General features: G+C 36.5%; 2 protein-coding genes across 13 annotated transcripts in view; one reads left to right on the forward strand and one right to left on the reverse strand.

Annotated features, from left to right (window-relative positions):
• Window positions 1-9,346, forward strand: part of SCRN3 (secernin 3) — a 36,889-nt gene extending 27,543 nt beyond the window's left edge. For 3 of the 6 annotated variants that reach the window (XM_070581579.1, XM_070581576.1, XM_070581577.1), the window contains exons 6-8: window positions 1,355-1,517; window positions 2,491-2,671; window positions 6,770-9,346. In XM_070581579.1, coding sequence (XP_070437680.1) covers window positions 1,355-1,517; window positions 2,491-2,671; window positions 6,770-6,940 — 515 coding nt within the window. In that variant the 3' untranslated portion in view covers window positions 6,941-9,346. Of the gene's footprint in view, window positions 1-1,354; window positions 1,518-2,490; window positions 2,672-6,634; window positions 6,698-6,769 lie in introns of all 6 variants that reach the window. The other 3 variants (XR_011528804.1, XM_008528265.2, XM_008528266.2) reach the window with 3 other exon arrangements.
• A 2,180-nt stretch (window positions 9,347-11,526) lies between these two features.
• GPR155 (G protein-coupled receptor 155) overlaps window positions 11,527-19,263 on the reverse strand; it is a 41,360-nt gene continuing 33,623 nt past the window's right edge. For 4 of the 7 annotated variants that reach the window (XM_008528268.2, XM_070581570.1, XM_008528269.2 and 1 more), the window contains 3 exons: window positions 18,128-18,192; window positions 16,324-16,458; window positions 11,527-13,488 (listed from right to left, as the gene is read on the reverse strand). In XM_008528268.2, coding sequence (XP_008526490.2) covers window positions 13,200-13,488; window positions 16,324-16,458; window positions 18,128-18,192 — 489 coding nt within the window. In that variant the 3' untranslated portion in view covers window positions 11,527-13,199. Of the gene's footprint in view, window positions 13,542-16,323; window positions 16,459-18,127; window positions 18,193-19,263 lie in introns of all 7 variants that reach the window. The other 3 variants (XM_008528270.2, XM_070581574.1, XM_070581573.1) reach the window with 1 other exon arrangement.

Raw genomic sequence — 19,263 nt, forward strand, 5'->3', positions numbered from 1 at the left:
GTAACTGTGATTACCTCAGTTGAAATTGGGTCATGGGACTTTCACTTCTTTACATTCACACATCTATATATCTATGTCTTTATCTATCAATATCTGTCTGTCTATCTACCTATATCTCTCCATTGCCTAGGATAGGCATTTAACAGGTGCTCAATAAATATTTGTTGAATGACGAGAACTAAACAGAGAAAAACTCCATTCCTATACTTAGAGAACTTATAATCTAATGGCAGAGATAGGACCAATATAGACAAAAGATCAGGAAAGCTTATAGATGGAGAGGAAAAGGTTATTTCAGTTAAGCTTTGTAGTAAGTTTTAATTTGAAGGAGTTTTAATTTGATTCAGGAGGAATTGAGAATCATAGATTTTGGAGAAGAGAATTATGACATGTGAGAAGATGTTTTGGCTACTTTTGGAAGACTGCATTGTGTAGGGGTGAGATTATTCATCTTGTCACAAGGTAGTTAGATCTCGAGCCATATCTTTGACTACAGATATGCACAGCAAGGAGCAGAGCTGTCTAAAGGCATGATTGACTTTTGAAATTTTCTGGTGGAAATGCCTTCCAAATATGGAATTCTGATGCTCTCTGTAACCATGGACATATTGTGTTTGCTAAAGAGAGAAAATAGATTTTTTTTCTATTTTTCTCAAAAAAATCTTAAAGTATCAAACTTTACACTTGGAAGCAGAAAGCAGAGTATAAGATCATCTATTTTCATCACACAATGGACATTTAAACTTCTAAAGTAGTCCAGCAGAACTGTGCACTTACAAATTCCATTAACCAATAGTCTATTTCGTCTCCTTCATTCCCACGCAGGTTACAATTTACATTCATAAAAGAGTATTAATTTCAGACACAGAAATTATTACAGGAAAAATAATTTGTTATTCTGTAAAGAGCATCTTGTATAATATTGGAAACTAAGCACAATATTTTCTAAATATTTGGTATCCAGAGCGGATAGACTCAGATAATAGTTATTGAAATCATCAGTTCATTGCTAACTAAATACACCTTAAAAAATTTTGTAAGGGCAACGAGATTGAGTATATTTTTGCATTATTGATTCTTTCCTCTTAGGAAGTTACAGAGATTTTACCTTTATGTTATAATGGTTTTGAGACTTTGTATATTTTGTATTTCAAAAAAATATCTTCCCTGCGACAGTGGACTGAGTCTAATTACAGTTATGATACGAGGTTTGTTTATAGTCAATCTCTTATTTAATTTATACCTAGACCAATATCTTATGTTATGTATTATCAGTAGAGAAGGCGTTCATAATTGCAGGATACTGACCTGCAAATTCATATGTATTTGATGGTTTTTCAAATTATTTCCCTAGGAAACATAACTTTTGAAACAATGATGGAAATTCTCCGAGATAAACCAAGTGGCATTAATATGGAGGGAGCATTCCTGACTACTGCAAGCATGGTTTCTATTTTACCTCAAGACTCCAGCCTTCCCTGCATTCACTTCTTTACAGGGACTCCTGATCCTGAGAGGTGAAGTCACAAAATACTATAAACCAGTAAGGAGTCGGGGGTAGCACAGAATCATTAGTCTGTTGATGATTTTTGTCAGGCTAAATTTTTGTTACACAAATACCACAATAATTTGTGGATGCAATTTCTGTTCAGGTTTTAATCAGCCGTTTCCATATGTGCATACCTGCCATCACAATTCTCATTTTTGTGGGACGAAAATGTTAATAGTTTCTTGTATGCCATTATCCCTACTCCCTCTTTCTCTGAATATATTGAACATTATCAAGGAAAGAAAGTAGATAGGTTTTCTTATGCAGATTTCAGTACTACAGTATGACATGATTAATAACAGTTAGTGAAAAGGTTAAATGATGTAGTTGCGCTGGATTTAGATCGTTACGCATGCACTCATTTCTAGAAAATACATACAGGTAAAACTTAAAACATTAATACTTCAAGTTATATCTTAAGTAGGATTCATATAGACTATCTTGATTTAAGGCATTCATATCTCTTACAAAACTTATTGCACATTACCTTTAGAAATGGTCTTATATTCATTACCTCTTGGCGTTATAGTCTTTCATATTAAAGATTTTTCAAGAAAATGAAATGAAATTTGTGTCCCCTTTATTAATACTGCTGCTGATTTTCATCTCAAATCCTAATCCTCAATCTGTAACATTGAAGATTGTTCTTACCTTCCAAGTGTGGAGTTTACAGAATAATTTCACTTGACACTGTTTATACGCCAGGCCCTTTGTTAGGTCCATGGGAATCATAAGGCTAAATAAAGCATGGCCCCCTGCCCCGAAGGAGATCCCAGGGTAGCAGGGAAGACAGGCATGGGTATAACTTGTATGATGGAACAAATCAGTGTGTAACAACTTAATCGAATCTTCTACTAGAGGTAATCTTAGAAGATTTAGAATAATGCTGAATATTTATTTGTATCCCCACATGCCAATTTAATAAAGACTTTTTCTTCTAGGTCTGTTTTTAAGCCTTTCATATTTGTACCGAATATTTCACAACTATTGGACACCAGTTCACCAACATTTGAACTTGAAGATCCAATTAAAAAGAAGCCACATTTTAAGAGTAAGCCTGACAGAAGACACCCACTCTACCAAAAACATCAACAGGCATTGGGAGCAGTAGATAATAATGAGGTATGATTAGATTATATTCTCTGTTTTATCATTAAGAATAGTTTAAAATATGATTCAACCCATATTTTGAACTTTGGAATTTCAGCTTTTTTTCCTCTCTTTGTATAAAAATAAGTTTAAAAATAGTTTAGATACTTAGACTATAGAACTGTGTTATTTTTATTTTTGGTTAAAAATAATGGTAAGAATGTGTAATGAATCTTTTAGAGAAATGAAGCGTATTTAATATAATATCAATAGCTAACATTTATTGAGCACTTATTACACACCAAGCACCGTGGGACTGTTCCATGGAATACTTCATTGTATCTTCACGACCACTCTATGAGGTCAGTGTTATTATCCCCCCTTCACTGATAAGGAATCTGAGACTTGGAGAGTTCAACCAGCTTGCTTAGTATATATGTCACACTAAAAATTACAAAACCTGGTCTGTTACATAATGTTCTAAATCATACAGCCTCAGAAGAATTTTAATTGAAAGTGACTTAACACCCCATGGACTTAATAATAACTAAGGAGTTGGATTTTTAAAAAAATGATAAGTGCTTATTATTTTAAAATGTAAGCATTATAGAAGGTTAACATCACCCCAATCTCATCTCCAGAAATAAGCAGATAGATTTTTGGGGGGCAGATAGATAGATAGATGGATGGACAAATAATTTTATAATACCCATACCTCTTCAGCCCTCCCACCCTCTTCCCTCTCTGACCCAGAAGAAAAACAATAGATTGGAAGGAAATGGAAGGCTACCCAAAGGCTTTTTGCAGCACCATCCATTGATTCCCTGCAATGGAGGAAAAGATTGGCCGTTTCCTACCTTTTCTCACCTGTTGCTATCAGTTCCTGATTTTTATTGCCCGTAGCTCCTTTTACTTCATCAAGGTCTATACCTTTACATTCTTTCTATGTTAACTGAATTAAGTGAGTTTTCTCCAGGTAATTATTTATTTACTTTTGTCTGTAGTCTGTTGAGATAGTTGCCATGCCATTCCCCTCATCTTGCTCATGCTTAAAGCTCCTATTTGCTATGAATTCTTGACACTACTCCTGCTTTATCTGGGACCAGTTTGTTTTCACCTTTGACCTACAGTGTAAACGCTTTTTTTAGCCTGGTGGCATGGAGAGGCAAGTGTCTTGTTCTAGGAGTCCATTAAGTGTACTGACAAGGGCCCAATCCACCGGGTCAGAGGTGTCATTCACTCCTTGGGCTTTGTTTATCCTCCAAATTCAGCAGAGCGCTGTGAAAAATGATGAGCCCTCTAGTTCTTCTCACATTTGCTCAAGTTCTTGAGTGATGTGTTCCAAGAGTGTCTGCTCTGGAGGGACCCCCTCGCGCCTCCCTGGGCGGCCTCCACACTGCCTGCATTGCTTATGATAGTTCTCCAGAACTCGCAGCTCCTTTCCCCCTCAATATCGTTTCTGGGAGGTTGGTTTTGTAGACTTATTAAATGTATGTTAAATGAAATTAAATTGCCGATTCACATTTTCAAAGTACTATTGGAAGAAAAATTTAAAAGCTGTTACTATTTTAGGCTTTATTTAATAGGCATTAAATGTTGATTGACAACATAAAGTAGTAGAAAGACAACAGAATTTGAGGGAAGAAGTGTCAAAGAGCTGGGCTTCTAGTCCTGGCTCTGTAAATAACTACTTTTATGTCTTAGGAGAGTCAATCCTACTGGTAGTTTATTTTTTTCCAAATAATTGAGTATTTATTCGAAAGGTGGCTTCCATACATCGGGGAGTTTTGAATGGAAAAATGACTGTCTATATATATTTTGCATATTCTCCAACTAATAGGAACCAATTCCAACCTACCCTGCTTTATTTTTCTTCACAGAACTTTTCAACGCACAATATTCTATGTATTTAACTGCTTAACTTGTTTTCATTCTGTTTCCCCTCACCAGGGTATAAGCCCCATGAGGGCAGGGATTATTTTTTTTATTGAGGTCATAATAGTTTACAACATTGTGAAACTTCATTTATAGGTTATTATTTGTCAGTGACCGTATAAATGTGCCCCTTTACCCCTTATGCCCACCCCTCAACCCCCTTCCCCTCTGGTAACCATTAATCTGTTCTCTTTGTCCATGTGTTTGTTTATCTTCCACACAGGAATGAAATCATACGGTGTTTGTCTTTCTCTGTCTGGCTTATTTTGCTTAACATAATACCCTCAAGGTCCATCCATGTTGTTGCAAATGGGATGATTTTGTCTCTTTTTATGGCTGAGGAGTAGTCCATTGTGAGTGTGTATGTGTGTGTGTGTATATATATATACACACCATATCTTCTTTATCCAATCATCATCCTACTGGTAGTTTTAATTTACATTTCTTGATTACTAATAAGGTTGAAAATCTTCTCATATGTTTATTGGCCATTAGTATTTCCCTTTATTTTTTATTTTGTTTTTTTTTTTTGAGGAAGATTAGCCCTGAGCTAACTACTGCCAATCCTCCTCTTTTTGCTGAGGAAGGCTGGCCCTGAGCTAGCATCTGTGCCCATCTTCCTCTACTTTTATATGTGGGACGCCTGCCACAGCATGGCTTTTGTGAAGCAGTGCCATGTCTGCACCTGGGATCCAAACTGGCCGCCGAGAAGCAGAACGTGTGAACTTAACTGCTGCGCCACCAGGCTGGCCCAGTATTTCTTTCCCTTTAAATGACTTGCCTATTCTTTTCCTTAGCCTATTTTCAATTGATTCTTGGCTGTTTTTCTTTTTTGCCTCAAAGAGGCAAAAGTATGTGAATATTATTAACTCTTTGTTATATTGCAAGTTTTTAATCTCAGTTTATTGTTAAACTTTTTTGTCAGACAAAAATTTTAAATTGTCAGTTCCATTTGGTAGTCTTTTCTTTAAGGCGTCTTGATTTCATGCTTCAAAAGGCCTGCCTCACCTCAAAGTAAATGTAACTTCTGTATTTTCTTCCAGTATGTATGTGTGTGTTTGAAAAAATATTTAGTTTTTTAATTCATCTGGAATTTACTTTTGTGTATGTCATGAAGTAGGGATTCTAACTCTGTTTTCCAAAGAGGTGACCAATTATTCCAATACCATTTATAGACAAAAGTCCATTTTTTTCCTCCACTGATATGAAATGCAGTGTTTCTTCAGAAAACAATGCATACAATTTCATATTGAAGTCCATGTTAAGGTTAAGAATCTTTGTTTTGTGGAGGTCTGCCCCATAGTGGTTCAAATTTTAAAAATTATGCTCACTTTCTGGTAACTTTCTTATATACTTTTTCTCTCAGTACCTACCTATAACTGATCATGGTAATTTATCAATAACTTCAAAATTACTCCTTTCTGTAAAAGTCATAACTTATTTATGTATTTATTTGGTGAGGAAGATTGGCCCTGAGCTAATATCCATTGCCAATCTTCCTCTTTTTGTTTGAGGAAAATTGTTGCTGAGCTAACGTCTGTGCCAATCTTCCTCTATTTTGTATTTGGGATGCCACCACAGCATGGCTTGATGAGCAGTGTGTAGGTCTGCGCCCAGGATCTGAACCTGCGAACCCTGGGTCACCAAAGTGGAGGACATGAGCTTAACCACGACAGGCCAGCCCCAAGAGTTATGACCTTTTGGCTCCTTTCTTGAAACAAGGGGAATCATAGAAAAAATGTCTTTTCTTTTAGTTGCTCTTTCCCTTGAATATTACTCTTCTGTTTGCTTTGTTTTATCTGATAATATTGGTTTTAAATATAGAAGACCCAAATTTATAAACCTATCTCAGCCTCAATTTTCAGTAACCTTCCCCATATACAATTAATACCAGATTTTCAATTGCCTCATTATTTGTCTTTTAGGTTTCTTGCTTATAGATTAATCCTACATAACTATTCTTGTTTTTTCTACTAAAATAACTAATAGTTTTGGGTTAATACATTAATTCAATCTGGAACAATGATTTTCCCAAAGAATTTCTTTCCTTCTATATCTGAGGAATAGGAGGAGGCGAGGCAAATCAGAAGTAGAAACCAGAGTGGACAAACCTTGTCTGCAGAGGTGGGTTGGAATTTGCATTAGACTTGTGTGTGTGAGTGTGTGCTTATTTATTTTTATTTTTGAATTGTTCAGGAAAAAGCCAAAACAATGTTGGACAACATGAAGAAACTGGAGAAAGAACTATTCAAAGAGATGGAATCAGTCCTGCAAAACAAGCATCTTGATGTGGATAAAATTGTTAATCTCTTTCCTCAGTGTACAAAAGATGAGATTAGAATTTATAAGTCAAATATTAGTTCTTAGATCATATAAATGGTCAGCAGTTTTCCTCAAAGTCAGAATCTATCTTTTCTTTTTGGTGAGGAGAGATTGGCCCTGAACTAACATCTGTTGCCAATCTTCTTTTTTTTTCCTCCCCAAAGCGCCAGTACATAGTTGTATATCCTAGTTGTAAGTCATTCTGGTTCTTCTCTGTGGGATGCCACTGCAGCATGGCTTGATGAGTGGTGCATAGTTCCACGCCCAGGATCCGAACTGGCAAATCCTGGGCCGCCAAAACAGAGCACATGAACTTAACCACTTGGCCATGGGGCTGGCCCCAGAATGTATCATCTTGGTAAATGATATAAACCTATTTGGAGCAGATCTGATTATTTTTAAATAGCATTCAAATGATAGTTTGACTATTAAAACTATATATAACCTTGCTGAAATACTGAGAAAGAAAATAACGTTGAAATTGGACACATTTATCGTGGGATAGCCAGGTGTTACTTCAGGTACCAACTTGTGTTATTTTTTTTTAGCTACAATACCTTTTTTAGAATCAGAATAAATATTCAATTCTGCATAAAGCATGAAACATTAAAATAATGCATGGATTTATGTTTATTATAATTATGTAGTATCCTCAAATAATTTTCTCAATTACAACAAAGTAGATTTTTTTTTAGTAATGGAAAATATTATCTCAAGTATTGAGTTTTTTGTGCTTTAGGCAAATATTAACCAGTTCAAACAAAATTTTCTAGATTTACACAAAAAGTCATTACAGTGTATTAATTCTGCAAATGCACTTTTGTTAAACTCAAACATGCTCTTGGTCAAGACTTGGCTGACCAGTGAGCTTTTGGCTCTAATTATCTAGCCTTTTCTTTGGCCATGCCCCTTAATCGGCTTTTATGTTAATATTTTTAGAAGAGCTTGTCTGGGAGATTAGGAAATGGGATAAGGGAACCAAGACCTTGGGCGATACCGTTTCTGTGTCTCAGATCTCTCTCATCTTTTACTTCTGTTCACTCAGTGAAAACAGGAATAGCAATAAGATGGTGGCAATGAAATAGAATTATTAGTGTATTATGAACATCATAAATGAGTGATAATATCTGCCCAAAGTTTATAAAACTTTGTTGAAGTTACATAGAGATTACCAAGTAAGGCTCAAAGTTGAAAATATAAACAAAAGAAAAATCCAACTCAAAATAACACTTTGTATTTATTAGTTTCTAGAAATGTCCATCGTAAGTATTTTATTACATTGTCATATTTATTGGTTACTATCATTTGCAATTAGGATTATTACTAAAGTAGAAGATCATTATATTTAAAGAGTACCCAGGAAATTAGTCTTTTTAAAGTTCTCTCATAAAAACCATAATCTGCCTGCTATTGCTCTTGTCTGATAGAGGGCTGCCATTATAAAAGAAAAGATCTCTGTCTCAAGTACTCAGTTGATTGTGTGTTTGCCTTTCGTATGGTTCAGTGATAGGTTCTCCCTAAATCATGAAGACTCTTCGCCAACCTCCGTACACCTCCCCTCTCTCTCTTTTTGAAGATATGAGGAAACTAAGGGTAAGCTGTTCATTGATTTATCCAGGGATACATACTTGAATCTTATTTCTCTCTGTAGGGCCAGCATGTTTCCACTTTCTCCTTCAACTCCATCCTAGACCAGACTAGCACCATCTCTCACCGGGACCACTGCAGTTAACTGTTCGACACCTGTTTTTGTTCTTTATCTCCATCCACGTGAGTCACTGCAGCCAGAGTGATCTATTACAAACTTAAATCTGACCATGAATTTCCCTCCTAAAACTTTTTTTCTTAAGTAGACTTTATCTTTTAGAGCAGTTTTAGGTTTAGAGCAAAATTGAGCAGAAAGTACAGCGTTCCCATGTACCCTGTCCCACGCCCCCCTACTATCAACATCCCACACCAGAGAAGTATCTTTGTTACAATTGTTGAACATACATTGACTCATCATTATCACCCAAGATCCTTAGTTTACATTAGGGCTCACTCATTGTACACTCTATGGGTTTGGACAAATGTATAACGACATGTATCCACTGTTATAGTATTGTATGGAACAGTTTTACTGCCCTAAAAATGTTCTGTGCTCCATCTATTCATCCCTCCCCCTAACTCTGGCAACCACTGATCTTTTTATTGTCTTCATAGTTTTGCCTTTTCCAGAACATCATATAGTTGGAATCATACAGTATGTAGTCTTTTCAGATTGGCTCTTTAACTTACTTAGTAATATGGATTTAAGGTTCCTCCATGTCTTTTTATGGCTTGATAGCTCATTTCTTTTTAGTGCTGATTAATATTTCATTGTCTGGATATCTTGGTTGCTGATATCCACTACTGAAGGACATCTTGGTTGCATCCATGTTTTGGCAATTATGAATAAAACTGCTATAAACATCTGTGTGCAGATTTTTGTGTAGACAGGTTTCAATTCATTTGGGTAATACTCAGAAGCATGAGTGCTAAATGGTATGGTAGAAGTATGTTTAGTTTTGTTAGAAACTGCCAAACTGTCTTCCAAAGTGACTACCATTTTGCATTCCACCAGCAAGGAATGAGAGTTCTACTGCTCCACATCCTTGCCAGCATTTGGTGGTATCAGTGTTCTAGATTTTGGCCATTCTAATAGGTGTGTAGGGGTATCTCATTGTTTTAATTTGCATTTCCCTGATGACATAGGATACAGAGCATCTTTTAATATGCTTATTTGCTATATGTATATCTTCTTTGGTGAGGTATCTGTTCAGATCGTTTACTCATTTTTAAATCAGGTTGTTCATTTTCCTGTCATAGAGTGTAAGATTCTTTTAAGACTTATTGAGATAAGTCCTAATGCTTAACAACTGCTAATAAGATCCTGCTGATGTGCCTCCATCTGTATCTTATTATACTGTCGCCATTGTGTTTTAAGTTTCTACTTTGCTGCTCTTTCAACTCCTTGAATGTTCCCAATTCCTTCATCATGGCTGTACCCTCTGCTTGCACCATTCATTCCGTGTGCTCCTCTTCATCTCAGTTGCTCTTTTCATCCTTTACAGTTTTGCTGAAACATGACATCCCCAGGGAAGTTTTCCCCACACCACAAGGTCAAGTTTCTTGTCACATACTCTCAGAGCCACATGTGATCCTGATCACAAGGGTAATTATATGTTTAACGTCTGTCTGACAGTAGAACAGAATCTTTATGAGGATAGAAACCATATTTGTTCCCACTGTTGTGTGCTCAGTGTTCAACATTGTGTCTGGCACAAGCTAGATGCTCAATAAATATCTGTTAAATGAACATTCAAGTACTGACGGGAAGAATTTACACAGTTCTCTTCTCTGCCTATAAAGTTGAGAACATTAGCTAGATAATCTATCTGTCCAACTTGGTAGCCACGGATAAGTCTCAGGTTAACTTGTTGCCTTTTTCCATATCCAAAAAGGGAATAGTAACTCCCTGGATAAAGACAGGATTATTATAAGGATATGTGAATTAATTTCTAAAACAGTTTGGGAGACTTTCACTCTATATATCCACTGTGGTATCTGGGCTTTGGTACTTGCGTAACTAATGCCATGTGGTATATTTTAGAAAATTTAAGGTTTTCTTAAATTTCATGTTTCTTAAGAGTAAAAAATATAGTAGCTGAAATTAGGCTTTTTTTTGGTCAACCCTTAAATGATGTGGTTTATTATTTACCATTATATGATAAACCAATGGAATAATCTAATAAACTGAGTATTTTAGAGAAGGCTAGTTTGTTTTTATCTTTGATGAAAACATCAATTTATATATTAATCTTTAACCAAAAATTTTGCCCTGGAAATAATTATGTAGACTAGAATTTTGGAAATTTAGTTCCTACTTGTAAAATTTGCCAAAAACAACTTCTACAGAGTAACTGTTTTCTCTAATTAATTAACTACTTGGGGCTTTTATTATCATACCAATTGCAGCAATTTATCATCCTGTGTTTTCCTGAAGAATGATGGTAATATTTCTTATCCTGAACTGTGTTTCTAACCGTCACTCATCACTTAACTACCTATGTCCAGAGGTCTCAAGTAATTGAATGTTTTACATGATATAAGATATGAAGGAGTGAAAACTAAGAGCTGTATTCTGCTGCACAGCAAACATGTAGAATAACAGTTTTACATTTTTCTTGCTTTTAGAAACTTACTGATCATTAATTGTTATTCTTAAAATGCCAAGCATGCTTTTAACCTTATTCTAGAAATATTGAAATTTAAGTGCAAATTAGGTGTGGAATTTCTCATTGACAACAAACAACTGGCCATGCTGAAGACAGTATAAAAGGAGATTTTAATCAAAATTGTATCAGATAATTTTCCCAGCTGTGACCCTGCATATTAAAAAGTATGCAATATGTGAAAAGGACTTCAATGTTATGACTCATTAGTAAAAAGTGTTTGCTGAGTGCATTATTAGGCAAAGGCCTGTGCACAGATCCCATAGGGTCATGAAGAACAGAACAATCTGAGGAGACTCATTTAAGAAAACACTGAAAACTTATACATAAGGCCTCTAGGATGGCTTCTGCATTGTCACATCATTCAAAGACAAGACATTGGCAAGTTAAAATAGGTATTTTATTGAGGAAACTTGCTTTGTCAAGAGGAGTAAAAGTTACAAATCTTTTCATTTGATAAAATTACCATATTTCTTAATCCTAAAAACATCTCTTAAAAGCCTTCATTATCTGAAACTGCAGATCATTCTGATCTAGGGTTTTCTTTTAGTGTTTCCCATGGGAAAAGATGTTCCGATTCCCTTCATGCACATAACAGGACGTGTGTAGTGTGACTTGTTCACAAATGAAACACTCTCTCCACTTGAGTCTGAGGTGCCTGCATGCATGTGAATCAATGTCTCTGTTGCTGTAACTCGGAAGGTCTCCTGGTACAGCAACGAGGCTTTATGCTGACTTCTGAGCATCATAATGAGAGTTACAGTGTGGACATGTTAAAACAAAGTGCCGCAGCAAGACAGTTCTGCTGAAAGCATCCTCATTCCCTTATCGTAACTTAAAATTGGTACAAGCTAATACTACACACAAAGCATAATTTACTTGTTAAATACACTAGGCTTCCATGCAGGTTTTAAAAAAAATTATGTATTTGTTGCATTAAAAGGGCAATGACTTAACCCTATACATTATTTTCTAAATGGCTTTTACATATGAGACACTAAAAGTATGAGATAAATAAATACTTAAAACATTTTTCAAATAAGTTAAACCAGCACTGACACCTAAGAATTAAGTGGAAGTTCAAAGGTCATGTGATTTACTGAAGATAAAGCTTATCTGAGGGCAACATTTAGTGATTTTCAAATATATAAATTTTTATACATGGACACTTAAAAAACATTAAATTCTAAATGTAAAAGCAGGATGTTAGGCTTAGAGTTTTAAAATCTTGGCTTGAACTATATAGTTTTTTTCTTCTTTTTAATTGCAGGGAATCAGGTAGTCGAGTTCTCCTTCTGCAAGGTCATGCTTTCTGCAAACACCCGAAATGATACATCACATGGCAGTAATTTTGTTGATAAAATTTAAATGAATCTGCTCAAATTGTTATTTTTAGTACAAAAGTTAAAGATGAGACTAGACTTCTGTTGATGGATTTTGGAAATAATAATATTTATGGAGGTTCTTATTCCCCTCCTAATGGCACAGATTAGTACTTTGGATAGAAAAGCAAGACAAAATGAACCTTAAAAAAATCCTGCTTCTAGCTTTTAATGAGCACTACTTGTCAAGGAAATGGGAAAAACAGAATAAGAATGCCTCTTATGAGAATTGTTAAAATTCTTTTTTAGGAGGTGCTATCAATAAGTGCAAAGTTATCATAATTTAAGGTCCATTTCCTGCCAGTAGTACATCTGCCAAATTTGGCAATTTAAAGGAATAGTAAATTAGATAGTGATTTTGAAATTGTAGCAAACAGTTGCAGGGAGCAATGTTTTAAAATGTTGGCATAATTTAGAGTAATTATTATATTGATTATCAGAACTTTAAATTCTGTTTTGGTTTTCTCTTTTTCCTGTCAGTTTCCTGTGTGTTTTACATACACATAAAATCACAGAATGTTAGCACAGGGTGGGAACACATCTTGTCAAATTTTACAGAAGAGGCAACTGAGGCTCAGAGAGCTTGTGGTTTACCCAAGGTCACACAGCTAATAAGTAACAGATCTGGGGCTAGACTATGACTCCGTGTGGAGTTGTCTCCTTCATAATTTAGGTGTTAGGGGATGGGGATGAAGGCTCAATTTTTTGGTATCTTTCCTGTTGGGGGGTGCTTGCATTAATAGCAGGACTCTGTTCAGGACTCTTTTGAAGAAATCTGTAAAACAAGTACTCATCCCGAAATTCATATTCGTTGGTGATATGTTGGATGACTCCCCCTTGCACCAGTCTGTCTCCATATATCACAGCTTCACCACGGTCAGAGGCGAGGCCAACTTCAATTAGCCAGTTCACCAGGTCACAGCCACAGAAGGTCCCAGCAGAAGTCTTTGCACCACACCTGTATGTCAAAGGAATGATTCACCCATATGTTCTGTAAATCTGGTATCAGCACTGCATGATCGAGGACAAGCAAGGAAAACAGAAGGAGACAGGGAAACACAGCATGACAGTTAAAAGTGTGGCAGGAATGAAACCATTCTGAATATAACAGGGCTTGTTAACCTACCTGAGCCTAGAAAGACCCACTGGAGAGAAATAAGTCAATAATGCTTATGAAAACAGAAACACAAAAAAATGACTGACAATATAAATGCATCTACAAAGAAATATTCTTTTTTTTTTTTTAAAGATTGGCACCTGAGCTAACATCTATTACCAATCTTCTTTTTTTTTTTTTTTGCTCTTCTCCCCAAAGCCCCCCAGTACATAGTTGTATATGTTAGTTGTAGGTCCTTCTGGTTGTGCTATGTGGGACGCCACCTCAGCATGGCTTGATGAGTGGTGCCATGTCTGCACCCAGGATCTAAACCTGCAAAACCCTGGGCTGCTGAAGCAGGGCACGCAAACTTAACCCCTCGGCCATGGGGCCGGCCCCAGAAATATTCTTTTCATAGTAGATGGCCTTCTGTGATCAGATCCATTCTGTAGACAGCTGAATGTTATATATTTTATAAATTATACTCTTAGTTATAATAAGTATGTCTCAGGAACATTAAATAATAGTTTTTACCAGCTCTTAAGAAGTGACTATTTTTACTACACTACTCAAATCAAACTTTATATTTTCTGCTTATCACAATACCCATAGCAGCCAACACAATATTCCGGATATATTCATCAGGAATTTGCTGCATTAGGAAGCAAGGAAAGAATACATGAGATCTGCCTTGCTATAAATCTAAGATTTTAAAAATATACTCTGATTATGAATCTACTTCTTGATTATTAAAATTTGTCCTAATGCAAATGTGGGGTGCCTATGAATAAATAAACAAGGGAAAGAGAAATATAAAAAAACCAATTAAATGAATTCTGTACATTTTCATACAAATATGCAATAGACAACATGAGCATTGGTCAAGCTGTAAAATCTAAAATGCTTGACAACAGGAAACAGTGGATGAAAACTGATGAAATGAGAAACAGGTGGCAAATTTTAACCACAAATGAATATACATTAGAGTTTCATATAAAAATAAGAGGTTAATATACATGAAAAATTTTCTCAAGTACATAAAATCGCAATATTTTAATGTCAGTATTTTACTTGGTAATAATACTTTACTTTATGCTTTGCAACTACAAATATCACTTTCAACAAAAGCCTGAGTATTACAACCTGTGTCTGATCCTTCTTCCTGCTTGTTGACTTTTAGTTTATAGCCCAGCACCTTCTGTCCCGGATGCCAACTGAGTAATATTTGCCTCCTGATGACTGATCAGGCAGGTACAACCACAGCCCACGGGGCTGTGCAGAGTGGCGGAGAATGTGCTGCTGCATGGCTGCAGAGCAGTGCCACCACCAGCCAGTGCCCACTCAGCCCCCGGGGACCAAGGCAGCCGGGCAGCCCTGCAAATGGCAAGAGCTGTGCTTCCTGACAGTCGGCAATCACAGTGGGCCTGGTGGAGCTAACATGGAGTTAACCTTTTTTAATTTACCGGGCAAATTAAATTTTAAATTGTTGTAACTATCCATAGATGGTACTTTGAAATAATTGTGTTTCGTCCTTTAAGGGTGGGAAACTAACTTTTCTTCACAGTTTACCATTTCCAGAAACTGGGCTAGGCCCATCATATGGATTTTGTCATCTAATTCAAACAATCCCGACAGCAGATATTTTAAAGAAGAGGAAAACTAAGATTTGCAGAACTGAACTTGCCTAATGTCACACAGCTAATAAGTGGCAGATCCAGGATTTGCGATCTAGTATTAGTCCCCCGGACCCAGTGATTCCCCTTTCCACCAGCTATACCAGGCTATCTTCTGGTTACAATGAAATACAGTGGCATAATATGTATAAGTAAATCATCCTGAATGGTAATTTTCATAAGTTTTCAGTTATAGACATAAAAGTATTTGGTTCTTTATGTTTTGTTTTTTTCTCTTTTATGACAACCAAAAATATTGGCACTATAACATTTGTTTATTCATTTTCTGTTGCATACTCCATACCTTGAGGACTATAAGAATAAATACGATGTCACAAACTGAAGATTGGGACTTGAAGTGAAAAATAAGGAGTACAATTAGTTGAGACAAAATTTCAATTCATTTTCATTTTTCTTTTTTTTTTCCCTCACCAAAGCCCCCTAGTACATAGTTGTATATTCTAATTGTGAGTGCCTCTGGTTGTGGCATGTGGGACACCGCCTCAGCATGGCCTGATGAGCGGTGCCATGTCCACGTCCAGGATCCGAACCGGTGAAACCCTGGGCTGCCGAGGCGGTACGTGCGAACTTAACCACTTGGCCACGGGGTCGGCCCCTCAATTCATTTTCTTGACAATATCATTAGTAATATGGAATAACATACCACTAGGAGACGGAAGATAAAGTCACTTCTAAATCCAATGTATCTCAGAGTTTTGTGAGAGGCACTAATGGCCTACATTAAGTGAATGTTAATATTCTATTACGTTTTGGTTTATTCTAAAGTTTTCACATTTTATATGGAAATCGGAAGTTATATGACATTTAAAAAATACAAAATTCAAGTGATATGGTTCTAACATATGCTGTTTTCTTAAACTATAAACTGACTCATAACTATTTTAACTTTTACATGTATATGTGTTATTGAAAATAACAATCATGTAGTCACAACCACTTTACTTAGCCTGTTACAAACCAAAATTAATCATCTAAAATATAATTACCTGGAACTTGCACTTACCTTCTTTTCTTGACAATGTTTCGGATACAGAGGTCACGGTGATAATGGATAAACTGTTGACAGGTCATTCTTATTTCCTCAGGAACAGGAGAATCCCTGTTTTCTGCTGTTTCTTTATTCCATAGGAACTCAAGTCTGAAAACCAAAATGTAAGGAGGCCATTTTTAAGGAAGGAAAAGCACTGAGAGAGAACTCCTTCCTGCTTATTGCATCATCACCATGGCTGTTCCAAAACTGTCATTTACCAAGGCTGTCATCTACAATACCCAGGCATCATGAGTCTCTGAAGCAGAAACATACTTAACCTGCATTTAGTTTTCTGTTCGAAGCAGGCTGGGCTGGGGGTGAGGTGGGGTGGGGAACTTGAACATTTGATAAAGCATCCAGACCCATTTCAGTTTCCACCAAAAAATGAAGTTCCTTATTCTACATTCTACTGTTTTAAAATGCAAAAATAACTTACAGACATCAAGTATTTTATTTAATCATTTTCCAATTTCAGTATCAGAGAGACAAATACTGGGATCTGGAGCACAGAACAGTTCTGTTTCTGCCAGCCTAGACAATAGATCTCTTGACTATTTTAACTGATCAAGATTATGAAACTGATAACTAAGTTCAATCACTTTCCTATTACGCTTTTCCTCCCTCATGACAGGATTATGATCCTAGCAACTACATCTTAATATTGATGATGTTAATGATGATGAAAAAGAAACAGAAGGAGAAGTAAGAAAGTAGTTACCATTTGCTAGGCACTTTTTATATAGTTGGTAGGATAAATTCCATTAGCACTTCTAGTTTCTCCTAATTTTGACTCTGAAAACAAATGAGGAAGTACAAGGATTTGCCCCCCCTTCCTCCCACCCCCAAGCTGGAATATCCCTACTTCATTATTTTTCATAAAGAAATTCCTGATCTGAATTCAAAGAAACTCTTTATTGAGCTAATAAAAAACCCAAAAGTTTAGAAAGAAGAAAACTTGATTTTTCTATAAATTATCAGTTTGACAGAAAGAGAAATCCTGTGGTCAAAGGAGAACGACAATCAAATACAGACTTTGGGGGCATACCACCTACTACTTCCATTTCTAAATACATTTTCAAGTTTCATTTTACTTTGAAAAAGCACAGGCCCAAATGGCGTCACTCACGCCCAGGGCCCATGACACCAAACCTAGACTTAATCCCTCATCTACTGCGGTTTCAACCTCCCCCCGAAACGCCATCTTAATGAGCCAGTCTGGAATTTTCTGGTCAGCACTAACCATCAGGTGGGCCCTCTGCATCTCCCAGAGGAAGAAGAGGCAATCTGCATGATAAAACCCTTGCCTGTCCCTTCCCCCTAAAATAAGATGTCCCGGCCTAAAAATAACCCTTTTTTTCCTTTTGCTAACAGCTCCCCTGCCCCACCGTTCTGCCCCATAAAAACCTTCCACTTTGTACAATCCCTGGGAGTGCCTGCTAGTTGCCAGATGGGATGCTGCCCCGTGAATCACCTAATAAAGCCAATTAGATCTTCAAATTTACTCGAATGCATTTTGTTTTTAACAACTTTATCCAGTTAATGGCATAGATAGAAGCCAGTGTCCATCCATTCTTATTAAAATGCAAATTACAATGTTGGATTAATAACATTTCTTCCAATATTTTCTCTGCAATTATTTACAGCAAATATAGGAATCAACAGATAACCTTTCTGTGGTCTCCTAGCAGTTACTAAAAGTTTAAAAATATCAGTATCTTAATAGAATGGCTTTGCTATCACCTTTACGAATACAGATTTACTTCAAAAGGAAATTTACCTTCTTTTGAAAGGTAGGATGATTAAATGTTTGTCCAATCCAAAGATTCCAAAGGAAATAAATCCCTATGGAGGAAAAAAAATTATATTTTATGAATTCAACAAGAAACTGTGAAGACAGAAAAATTATGGAAGTCACCAAATATAGTGCTTATGGAAGCAAACCTACAGGGATGAGAGCAACCTTTGAAATGTAACACACGAGGCAGGCCCTCTGAAGTTCAGTGCCCAGGGGCAGCTGCTATACTTGGCTGCCTCTTCACAATCATCTGTCCAACTAATTAGGACGGTGATACGAAGCAGCGCGGAGCAGCCACATTTGCATGCTAGCTTACGGGAAAAATGAAAACGTTTAAGGGCTATAGGTCTTTGTTATCCCCTTTTTAAAAAGAAAACAATCCCTTTTTTAAAAAGAAAATGTATCTCCCATTGTGCTTATGTATTTCTTTATTATTTTTCTGTTAAAACTTCAGAAATTATAGAATTTAAAAGTGCTGTAATAGCTGACTATAATACAGTAACTGAATAAAATTTATGTGAAATGAAATAGGCTAGTGGTTAGGGAAAGGGTTTGAAGAATTTAGGGGTGATGAGGCAAACGGCACCAGAGAGCAGCCACAGATCAGGATGATGAGGACTCCTGGGGGAGACAGGAGGCTGCAAACTGCCATTTGTCAGGCACAGCGGGATAAGGATCTAAGTGCAGGTTGGTGGGAGGTGGGATGGAGAATGCAGTATATTATATGAAGGACGTAGCTTTCTTCACCCCCAAACTATAAACAACCGAAAGGGAATGATCTTACGACACCAGCTCCCCAAGAAGATGGGATGGGAGTGGGGGTTTGTATCTCTCTCCATCCTTTGAAAGCACATGAGCCATAAATTGTGGGGGCAGCATTTCAAATGTAACATTCCTGGCATTAGCCTGTTTGTGAAGCTTTCTCAGTCCTAGTCCTGGGATGGCTCAGCTTGGAGTGGGCTTTTTGAATGCAAAATTCTCAGGGAGACTGATTTTTCAACCTGGCATTTTATAGTTCTTGGATACAAAATCAGACCTTAAACAGTATCACGGAGAGAGGTGGGCATCACGTAGCCCTTGGGATGCACTTGTCTGTCTAGACATAACCATTTTTGCTC

This window comes from Equus przewalskii, chromosome 17 (assembly GCF_037783145.1).
Source record: "Equus przewalskii isolate Varuska chromosome 17, EquPr2, whole genome shotgun sequence".
In the NCBI taxonomy this organism is placed as follows: Eukaryota; Metazoa; Chordata; class Mammalia; order Perissodactyla; family Equidae; genus Equus; species Equus przewalskii.